Source organism: Oncorhynchus clarkii, chromosome 17 (genome assembly GCF_045791955.1).
Source record: "Oncorhynchus clarkii lewisi isolate Uvic-CL-2024 chromosome 17, UVic_Ocla_1.0, whole genome shotgun sequence".
Classification (NCBI taxonomy): Eukaryota; Metazoa; Chordata; class Actinopteri; order Salmoniformes; family Salmonidae; genus Oncorhynchus; species Oncorhynchus clarkii.
This window is the reverse complement of record NC_092163.1, coordinates 79,573,942-79,585,605: the sequence shown is the minus strand read 5'-3', so window position 1 is coordinate 79,585,605 and position 11,664 is coordinate 79,573,942. Positions and strand designations below refer to the sequence as shown.

Below are 11,664 nucleotides of genomic sequence, written 5' to 3'. Positions count from 1 at the left end.
ATGGCAAATTGCACACTCCTTCAAAACTTGACACATCTGTGGCATTGTGTTGTGTGACAAAACTGCACATTTGAGAGGCCTTTTATTGTCCCCAGCACAAGGTGCACCTGTGTAATGATCGTGCTGTTTAATCAGCTTCTGGATATGCCACACCTGTCAGGTGGATGGATTATCTTGGCAAAGGAGAAATGTTGACTAAACAGGGGTATAAACAAATTTGTGCACAACATTTGAAAGAAATAAGCTTTTATGAATAATTTCTAGGATCTTTTACTACATGTTTCTTTATATGTTTTGTTCAGTAGAAAACACTCATGGCAAGCTATATATGCATGACCATGTGTGATGATACCACCAGCATTGACTATTAAAACACCATGACTTCTGACACCTTGTTTTTGTATTTTAATGAAAAAAGTACAGAACATTTGTAATAAACATGTAAGGTTGTGTGAAAGAAAAGCCCATTTCAATAGTTTTATCTTCTCTTTAAAAAATATATATATATATATTTCAGGGGTGGCCAAGCTTATTTGTAGAGGGTACAAATCAAGGTCTCGATTTGATGATTAGTAGGTCGGTAGAATCAGGTGTCTTACTACACCCACTGTCTAGGACCTTCTGCATATGAGCTTGTCGACACCTGTTATATTGGATTATACCGTTATTAATTAAGACAAAAAAAAACAAACAAAATATATCCCTTACAAAAAAAAAATTAAAAAATGAAGGTCATGTAGAGACTGACAGGTGGTTCATATGCCGCACAGCGAACATTACCCACCACAAAATACCCTCTCAGGACACCCAAAGCCCCTTCCCCCACAGGGCCTGCATAAACAAAGGTAACATCCCAAATGGTACCATACTCCCCACAGGGCTCTGGTCAAAGGAAGGAATATAGGGACTAGGGTGCAATTTGGTATTCAAGCCAAACTGTCTCAGAGTTGGAGAGCTGATCTAGGATTAGATTTGGCATGTAGATCACAAATAATAAAATGGCTGAAAGGACAGGTGGGGGGGGGGGGGGGGGGGGGCTGATCCTAAAATCAACACTCCTAATCGAGATGCTTGACACAGTCTTATTCATTATGATCAACAACAAAAAATGTAAGAAAAAAAAAAGGCAAAACTGATCCTAGATCAGAATTTCTACTTTGAGACACTGAATACAATCCCAGGTCTGCATCCCCCTTCTCCCTCTGGTTACAGTTCCCTCCGTGCTTTAGCTGCGTTGGGGGCGTACTTGGGCATGAGTTCATTGATCTTGCGGATGAAGTCGGACTTCTCGGCGCAGCCTTTACACGACTCTCCCCACACCTCCAGGATCTTCTTCAATTCCTTCACCTTCAGCTTCTTCAGATCCACGGTGCTCAGGTCCAGCTGTTTGTCTGCAGAGAGGAGAGAAGGTGAAGATTCCATCTTTAACAGATCCTGCTATGCCAGACAGGGGTTGGAAATAGCCACAGGCCGACATTGTACAATGTTTTGGACTTATGATCCACAAACCATTATCTAACAAGCTGAACAAACTGGACGCGAGCGTGCCATCGCGCGCACGTTGATTTTGTTGAACCACACCAGAAGTGAATGAGGACACGCAGGTTGAAATATCAAAACAAACTCTGAACCAATGATATTAATTTTGGGGACAGGTCGAAAAGCATTAAATATTTATGTCAATTTATCTAGCTAGCTTGCTGTTGCTAGCTAATTTGTCCTATTTAGCTAGCTTGCTGTTGCTAGATAATTTGTCCTGGGATATAAACATTGGGTTGTTATTTTACCTGAAATGCACAAGGTCCTCTACTCCGACAATTAATCCACAGATGAAACGGGAAAACCAAACTCCTTTCTCGTCATCTTTTTCCTTCCTCAGGCTTCTTTTTTTTTGTTGGACTTTATATGGCAGTTGGTAACCAACTTTATGGTGCATTACTACAACGACCGTGTGGACATCAGTTAATCTTTCAATCACGTGTTTATATGCTCCTAAATACCAATGAGGAGATGGGAGAGGTCAGACTGGCAGCGCTTTGAGCGTCACATATGATTCTATTTTAGCGCCTGGCCACGCAGACGCTCGCTGACGCAGTGTTCGGCGCAATGACTGAATAACATGCATGTATACATTAATATATTTTTAGATCATGCAGTCGTTGTAGTAATGCTGCTCCAGTTTCAACTGTCCTGCCTGCGGCTATGGAACCCTGACCTGTACACCGGACGTGCTACCTGTCCCAGACCTGCTGTTTTCAACTCTCTAGAGACAGCAGGAGCGGTAGAGATACTCTGAATGATCAGCTATGAAAAGACAACTGACATTTACTCCTGAGGTGCTGACCTGTTCCACCCTCAACAACTACTGTGATTATTATTATTATTATTATTATTATTATTATTATTAGACCATGCTGGTCATCTATGAACATTTGAACATCTTGGCCATGTTCTGTTATAATCTCCACCCGGCACAGCCAGAAGAGGACTGGCCACCACACATAGCCTGGTTCCTCTCTAGGTTTCTTCCTAGGTTCTGGCCTTTCTAGGGAGTTTTTCCTGGCCACCGTGCTTCTACACCTGCATTGCTTGCTGTTTTGGGGGTTTTAGGCTAGGTTTCTGTACAGCACTTTGAGATATCAGCTGAAGGGCTTTATAAATACATTGGATTTGACGTGACCGGTGTAGTCAGCATGTAATGGTATTTACTATGAGCACTGTGATGAGTCCCATGTGAAAAAGGATAAACTATGGGAACAAATAAGGGACAAAAAAAAAAAAAAAAGAGAAATTGAGACTTAAGCAGGGTTTAGCTGTCAGAGACATGGAATTGAGGGATGCTAACATAGACTGTGTACCATACAGAGTATCCTTATGTTAAACAACTTAAGGGGCGGCAGGGTAGCCTAGTGGTTAGAGCGTTGGACTAGTAACCGGAAGGTTGCAAGTTCAAATCCCCGAGCTGACATCGGTCGTTCTGCCCCTGAACAGGCAGTACCCACGGCCTGTTTCCAAGGCCGTCATTGAAAATAAGAAATTTGTTGTTAACTGACTTGCCTAGTTAAATAACAGTAAAAAAAAAAAAAGTGTGGTTCGGTACTATAGTATTGATTTAACTTACAAATAACCAAGTCATTTGTTTCCTTACCGTACTTCAGTTCACAGATCTGACTGTCCTTCTTCTTTAGTTTCTCACAGATCTTGTCCACTGGCGTGTGGTAGCTCAGGGGCTTGGAGATCTCGTTGAGGATTTTGGTGGCAGCGTCATGTGTTCCACCAATGTAGTAACACTAAGGGTACACAGAAGGACGAAAAAAATGACAGCAATTAAATCAACAAATTCAGTGGATAATCTGGATAGGACACAATGTAACTACTTATCGACTAGACTTACATTAAACTAAAACATTAGCCTAAAAATCACTTACAAAGCGGTTTTCCTTGCCCTTGGCATCTTTGCAGGTTTTGACGAGGGCCTTCTCGATGTCTGCGCTGGTGAATTTAACGTTGTTGTCTTGCAATGACTGATATAACCTTCCCAGGAAGCTCACACACACTGAAAAAAGGGAGGAAACAACGCAAAACAAGGAATGACCATTATTACATTAGGATGTTAGGAGTGTACAGAGAAGGCACGACTTCCTTTCTATATACTTTACTATTATAACATTTTTTTCTAATCTGATGGTATGCAAAACACAGCAATACTAACGACATTATATATAGGAGGTTAGGTTTTACAACTCAGACTTGGTTGGTCAGTCTGTTCTGTTACAGTAGGTTATATAGCCCAATACACTAGACCAGGTATTCCCAAACTGGGGTATGCCATCAGGGGGCCAAATAAAAATGTGATTTACATATATATTTTTAAATAAACCCCCCCCCCCAAAAAAAAGTTCACATTTTCAAACAGTCCATTTATATTTTCCAACGGGGCTATACAGTTGGGTGAGTTTTTTTCTCCTCTCCTGAGTAGCCTAGTTTCACTGCCAAATATAAAATTAAACCATCTAGTGTTCAGCGAAATAACAACACAATGTCAAATACAGGATGCCTAGTCAAGTAATGAACATCCAATCACATTATCCGTTACTCTCTCTTGGGAATTCCACTAACGGTCTGTATGTAGCTGCTGCTTATGTTGGTATCTGTACTGATGGTGCAAAAACCATGACAGGGAGACGACGTAGTGTAGTGGTAACGCGCGTGCAAGCAGTTGCTCCCGACGATACCTGGGTACACTGCAGCATCCACCGAGAGGTTCTTGCTGCCAAGGGAATGCCTGACAGCATGAAAGACATTTTGGACACTACAGTGAAAATGGTTAACTTTGTTAAAGCAAGGCACCTGAACTCTCGTGTATTTTCTGCACTATGCAATGATGTTGGCAGCGACCATGTAATGCTTTTACAACATACACAAGTGCGCTGGTTATCAAGGGGCAAAGTACTTACATTTTTTTCAATTGAGACAAGCTTAAAGTTTTCACTTTTTTTTACAGCTTGCATGATGACGAGTCTCTCACATGACTGGCCTATCTGGGTGATGCGTTTTTTTCAAAATTAAAAATCGCCTGAATGATCTGACTCTAGGATTACAGGGACTCTCCGCAACTATATTCAATGTGCGGGACAAAACTGAGGCTAAGAAGTTGGAGCTCTTCTCTGTCTGCATTAACTGGGACAACACACAGGTCTTTCCATCATTGTATGATATTTGTGTGTGCAAATGAACTCAAGCTTACAGACAATGTCAAATAGCAAAGCAACTGAGTGAGTTGGGTGAGCAATTACGCAGGTACTTTCCCGAAACAGGTGACACAAACAACTGGATTCATTATCCTTTTCATGCCCTGCCTCCAGTCCACTTACCGATATCTGAACAAGAGAGCATCATCGAAATTGCAACAAGCGGTTCTGTGAAAATCAGAAGCCACCACCAGATTTCTGAATTGGACTGCACTCAAAGTATCCCGTCTTAACAAATCACGCTGTTAAGACACTGAAGCCCTTTGCAACCACATACCTATGTGAGAGTGGATTCTCGGCCCTCACTAACGTGAAAACTAAATACAGGCACAGACTGTGTGTGGAAAATGATTTAAGACTGACACTCTCTCCAATACAACCCAACATTGCAGAGTTATGTGCATCCTCTCAAGCACATCCTTCTCATTATTACCCTGTGGTGAATTTTCAATATACAAATAAGGTTTTATATGTAAGATGGTTAAATAAAGAGCAAAATTATTGATTATTATTTATGCCCTGGTACTATAAGAGCTGTGACTTCCCACGAGCCGGGTAGTGACAAACTCACTCATTCTTATGTTTAATAAATGTATTGTATAGTGTGTGTGTGTGTGTGTGTGTGGCAGCCTTACAATGATGGCAAAAAACAACATCTGAGAGTATGCTGACCCTGGTGCTAGAGGGGGTACAGCTGACCCTGGTGCTAGAGTGGTGAACAGCTGACCCTGGTGCTAGAGGGGTGAACAGCTGACCCTGGTGCTAGAGGGGTGAACAGCTGACCCTGGTGCTAGAGGGGGTACAGCTGGAGGTTGAATGTTTGAAGGGGTACGGGACTATAAAACGTTTGGGAACCACTGCCCTGGATAAAGCTGAACAATAGACAGTCAAGTATCAGCTATCCCATCTAACAGAGAAACAATAGCTTGACATGGGAGCATATTGCCTCACCAACAGAAACCACAGGCAATACCTGACCTGGCTGGGGCACAAGGCAAGGTCCTAAGGAGCAATTAACAGGTACTAGTTAGCGAGACACAGCCAGCTACAATACTTCTCTGCAAACAAACATAACATTAGGAGCGCATTGAAAGACATTTCAACGTATTGAATTATAGCCAACGTCTAGGCTATTTGGCGAAGAATCCATGCCAATGACACAGCATGGAATTGTAGATTGCCATAAAACTTAACTACGACTAACTATCTAGTTATATCCAAAGTGACATAAATATGAGACAAACCAACCCACCTTCACAATCCCCATCTTTCAAAGCGTCGCTAATGCTCGGTACCAGAGCCAGCGCTGCGAGGGCGACCGACAAACTAGTCAAACACAACATTTTACAATTAATAACTAACTTAATCTAGTTTAGCTAGATGTAACCTAGCTAAACGTTACGATACAAAACTACCTGTCTAGCGAAAAATAAATGCTAGCTACACATGAGCAGCTAGAGTCGAAACCGGTAATGTGAGCACGCAATGTCCCGATTCTGCCAACGCTTCCTGATTGAACACGTCAACCTACGAAGGCTTCCCATTGGCTCTCATTTCAGTCTCTAGAACGCGATTGGTTCGTTCTGTGCAACGCGACGCACTTTTCTCTGATTGGACAGCTGCTCTTCATTCTGGGGACGTCGTCCAGTTGGCGCCATTCGATTGGATTAGAACTCTGTATATTACGGGACCTTACCTTTACAGTCATATCAGAGCAGTTCAGATGGAAACATCTAGAATAGAACAGAGACACACTGCTCTTTACCGCGCTGTCTGTGTCAGCAGCTATACATTTAAGACTGCTTTCTTTACTTTTATTACAGGGTCCCCAACTACATTATCAGCCACTTGTAGATTTTTTTCTTGAGCATATGGTCTGAACATAATTACCCTGCAAATTGACTTCAAGGAAGCCCAAACAGATAGTAACTGACAAAAACAAAATTATTTCAAACCTTAATAAATATATATATATATATATATATATATATATATATATATATATTAACCTTTATTTAACCAGGCAAGTCAGTTAAGAACAAATTCTTATTTTCAATGACGGCCTAGGAACAGTGGGTTAACTGCCTGTTCAGATTGGGAAACGATCATATATAATGTATCTATTTTACAGTGCATTCAGAAAGTATTCCGGCCCCTTGACCTTTACCACATTTTGTTACATTACAGCCTTATTCTAAAAATTGTTTTATTTTTTTTATCAACACACAATACCCCATAATGCAGCACTCCACTAATCAGGCCTTTATGGTAGAGTGGCCAGACGGAAGCCACTCCTCAGTAAAAGGCACATGACAGCCCGCTTGGAGTTTGCCAAAAGGCACATAAAGGACTCTCAGACCAGGAGAAACAAGATTCTGATGAAGGTCTGATGAAACCAAGAATGGCCTGAATGCCAAGTGTCATATCTGGAGGAAACCTGGCAGCATCCCTACGGTGAAGCATGGTGGTGGCAGCATCATGCTGTGGGGATGTTTTTCAGCGGCAGGGACTGGGAAACTAGTCAGGATCGAGGGAAAGATGAACAGAGAAAAGTACAGAGAGGTCATTGATGAAAACCGGCTCCAGAGCACTCAGGACCTCAGACTGGGGCAAAGGTTTACCTTCCAACAGGACCATGACTCTAAGCACACAGACAATGCAGGAGTGGCTTCAGGACAAGTCTCTGAATGTTCTTGAGTGGTCCAGCCAGAGCCCGGACTTGAACCTGATTGAACATCTATGGAAAGACCTGAAAATAGCTGTGCAGCGACGCTCCCATCCAAGGGGATAGAACTTGAGAGAATCTGCAGAGAAGAATGGGAGAAACTCCCCAAATACAGGTGTGTCGAAAGTATCGCTGCCAAAGGTGCTTCAACAAAGTACTGAGTAAAGGGTCTGAATACTTATGTAAATGTGAATTTATTTTGTGCACAAATGTCTAAAAAACGGTTTTTGCTTTGTCATTATTGTGATGTCATTATGCGGTATTGTGATGTCATTATGGGGTATTGTGATGTCATTATGCGGTATTGTGTGTAGATTGATGAGGGGGGGAAAAATCAATTGAATCCCTTTTAGAAAAAGGCTGTAACGTAATAAAATGTGGAAAAATTCAAGGGGTCTGAATACTTTCTGAATTTACTTTATGCATGGAAATACTTGAATAGATTTTCAAAAATTCAAATCACTTGGAGCTGATTTCCTGGTGTTTTTAGCCTTTTATGCCCAACAAGTAAAATGATAAACAAAAACAACAACAAAACTGGTTAATTACTTGGCAAATTAGTTTGATTTACAGAAGGTTTACTATAGAATAGAAAGTAATACATGGTGTCCTCTGGTCAATTGTAGCTACAGAATGTTGGTTTGATCACAAGCAACCGCTTTCCGGTATCTTCATAGTGGCGGCAGGTAGCCTAGTGGTTAGAGCGTTGGACTAGTAACCGGAAAAAAATAAATAAATAAATAAAAAGTAGGCCTACTATCTAATACCTTGCATAGGGCTACTGAGTGGCGCAGCGGTCTAAGGCACTGCATCTCAGTGCAAGAGGCGTCACTACAGTCCCTGGTTTGAATCCAGGCTGTATGGGACTCCCAATCCGGACGTGATTGGGAGTCCCATAGATCGGCGCACAATTGGCCCAGCGTCGTCTGGGTTTGGACGGGGTAGGCCGTCCTTGTAAATAAGAAATTGTTCTTAACTGACTTGCCTAGTTAAAAAAAAAATATCAAGTTAATTTTAGATATGACATTATTCTATGATAATTACTTATAGTTCACCGTTTTCTCATCGCTCTCGTCACTGCTAATAAATAATGACCAGTTGAAACATCAATGAGCCAATAAAACAAGATCTTTAATGTTGAGCATTATTATCAATAATAAATGAATTCCACATCACAGGAGAAAATGTGTTGTATTTACATCTACAATCCACATCACTGTTGATTCATGCTAACACAATATATACAATAAATTACTTTGGAGTAATTTTTTTCGTATTCCGTAAGAGCCGTAGAAGTAGCCGACTGTCCAGATTTGTCTGATCTTTGATGGAAAAACACACAAAATAATGAAGCAAAATGAAAGAAGTCAAAATATTTTTGTATGTTTGTCATTTTTTTTTTTTTTAAGGTTTAAAAAAACAACAACATTTACATCAGAAAGTACAAGGCAGACAATTAATAATCCCAATCTATACATGAACCCTTTAAAACCTTATGAATCCACAGCCTCGTCATAACTACTTACAGAAGAGAGAGAGAGAGAGAGAGAGAGAGAGAAGAGCCTGACGAGGTGGTCTGGGGAACAACAACTGTAATGATTTCAAAACTGTTTTGTAAACCGCCATTTGTAACCGCCATTTGTAGAAATCAAATAAATTGAGAGGCTTTGCATAGGTCATAGGTCATACGCATAACATGTTCCTTCATATATTTTCGGCTCTGAAAGCATGCTATTCATGAGTATGCAAAATATATATATATATTTTTTAACTGTATAAATTACATGGGAAACATGAGGGGGAATTCCTGCTATTTCAGCAACATTGCTCATAGAGATATAGTTGCTAATTAAAAACGAACTAATGGTGTTGCACTGGCTTCTATCATCTGTGGAGGACACACTATCTAATCAAATACATTATGCACGCTTACCACTAGGAGACGGACTATATTAACACTCTTACATCCTCTTACACTCAGAAATCAGGATTAGTGTCAGTAGATTAGGAGCGGCAGCAGGCCTGGAGGTGAAATGATGAACCTGCAGGGGGGGAGGGAGGGAGGGAGGGAGGGAGGGAGGGAGGGAGAGCACCTCTTTGCTGACCATGTGATTGGCTGATTAACCCCTCTGCTTGTATGAGCCTGGAAGGGAGCCAGCTGGCGGTGTCTGTCTCTCTGTCGGAGTCCCCCTCTCTCTCACAACCAGTGAATAAACCTAGGTTTATGTACTTTTAACGCTCCCTCCCTCCCATCATCACAAAGAGTACAATCACCACATAACGGACGCAAAACAACCTAGACGGACAGAAATAGTGACATTGTTTTGAGTGTGTTATAGGGTGGGTTAATAAATACACAATTTCATCTTATGTATGACATTATTATATATGGAATACATTAGCTATATAAAAGCATTAGACAATAAATTAAAGTCAGTCGATTCATTTAAAAATAAAAGTAATTCTACATTAGGAGACATGCACCTACAGTAGCCATGTCCCTTCTGGGAAAGAGGAAATATATATGATAGAATCTTCCATGACAGCAGGAGGACAGGAGAACATGACAGCAGGAGGACAGGAGAACATGACAGCAGGAGGACAGGAGAACATGACAGCTGGAGGACCTGAGAACATGACAGCAGGAGGACAGGAGAACATGACAGCAGGAGGACAGGAGAACAGGAGGACATGAGAACATGACAGCAGGAGGACAGGAGAACATGACAGCAGGAGGACGTGAGAACATGACAGCAGGAGGACAGGAGAACATGACAGCTGGAGGACCTGAGAACATGACAGCAGGAGGACAGGAGAACATGACAGCTGGAGGACAGGAGAACATGACAGCAGGAGGACAGGAGAACATGACAGCAGGAGGACAGGAGAACATGACAGCTGGAGGACAGGAGAACAGGAGGACATGAGAACATGACAGCAGGAGGACAGGAGAACATGACAGCTGGAGGACAGGAGAACATGACAGCTGGAGGACATGACAACAGGAGGACGTGAGAACATGACAGCAGGAGGACAGGAGAACATGACAGCTGGAGGACAGGAGAACATGACAGCTGGAGGACATGAGAACAGGAGGACAGGAGAACATGACAGCTGGAGGACCTGAGAACATGACAGCAGGAGGACCTGAGAACATGACAGCTGGAGGACATGAGAACATGACAGCAGGAGGACAGGAGAACATGACAGCTGGAGGACCTGAGAACAGGAGGACATGAGAACATGACAGCTGGAGGACATGAGAACATGACAGCAGGAGGACAGGAGAACATGACAGCTGGAGGACATGAGAACATGACAGCAGGAGGACAGGAGAACATGACAGCTGGAGGACCTGAGAACATGACAGCTGGAGGACATGACAGGTGGAGGACATGAAAACATGACAGCAGGAGGACGCGAGAACAGGAGAACATGACAGCTGGAGGACAAGACAACATGACAGCAGGAGGACATGAAAACATGACAGCAGGAGGATATGAGAACATGACAGCTGGAGGACTTGAGAAAATTACAGCTGGAGGACATGAGCATATGACAGCTGGAGGACATGACAACAGAAGAACATGCAAACATGACAGCTGGAGGACATGAGAACATGACAGCTGGAGGACCTGAGAACATGACAGCAGGAGGACATGAGAACATGACAGCTGGAGGACATGACAACATGAGAACATGACAGCAGGAGGACATGACAACATGAGAACATGACAGCAGGAGGAGTTGAGAACATGACAACAGGAGAACATGAAAACATGAGAACATGACAGCTGGAGGACATGAAAACATGACAGCAGGAGGACATGAAAACATGACAGCTGGAGGACCTGAGAACATGACAGCAGGAGGACATGAAAACATGACAGCAGGAGGACATGAGAACATGACAGCTGGAGGACTTGAGAACATGACAGCAGGAGGACATGAGAACATGACAGCATGAGGACTTGAGAACATGACAGCAGGAGGACATGAGAACATGACAGCTGGAGGACATGAGAACATGACAGCAGGAGGACATGAGAACATGACAGCAGGAGGACATGACAACAGGTGAAAATGACAACAGGAGAACATGACAACTGGAGGACATGACAACTGGAGGACATGACAACAGGAGGACAAGAGAACATTACAACAGGAGGACATGACAACAGGAGGACA

The 11,664-nt window shown here is 42.4% G+C and overlaps 1 protein-coding gene across 1 annotated transcript; it reads right to left on the bottom strand.

Annotated features, from left to right (window-relative positions):
• Positions 1-392: 392 nt before the first annotated feature.
• On the bottom strand, positions 393-6,271 carry LOC139369948 (mesencephalic astrocyte-derived neurotrophic factor-like). Its single transcript, XM_071109231.1, has 4 exons — positions 6,004-6,271; positions 3,429-3,556; positions 3,149-3,290; positions 393-1,391 (listed from the first exon to the last, which is right to left on the bottom strand). Exons 1-4 carry the CDS (start codon positions 6,092-6,094, stop codon positions 1,207-1,209), a joined length of 546 nt encoding a protein of 181 aa, XP_070965332.1. The 5' UTR covers positions 6,095-6,271; the 3' UTR covers positions 393-1,206.
• Positions 6,272-11,664: the final 5,393 nt, after the last annotated feature.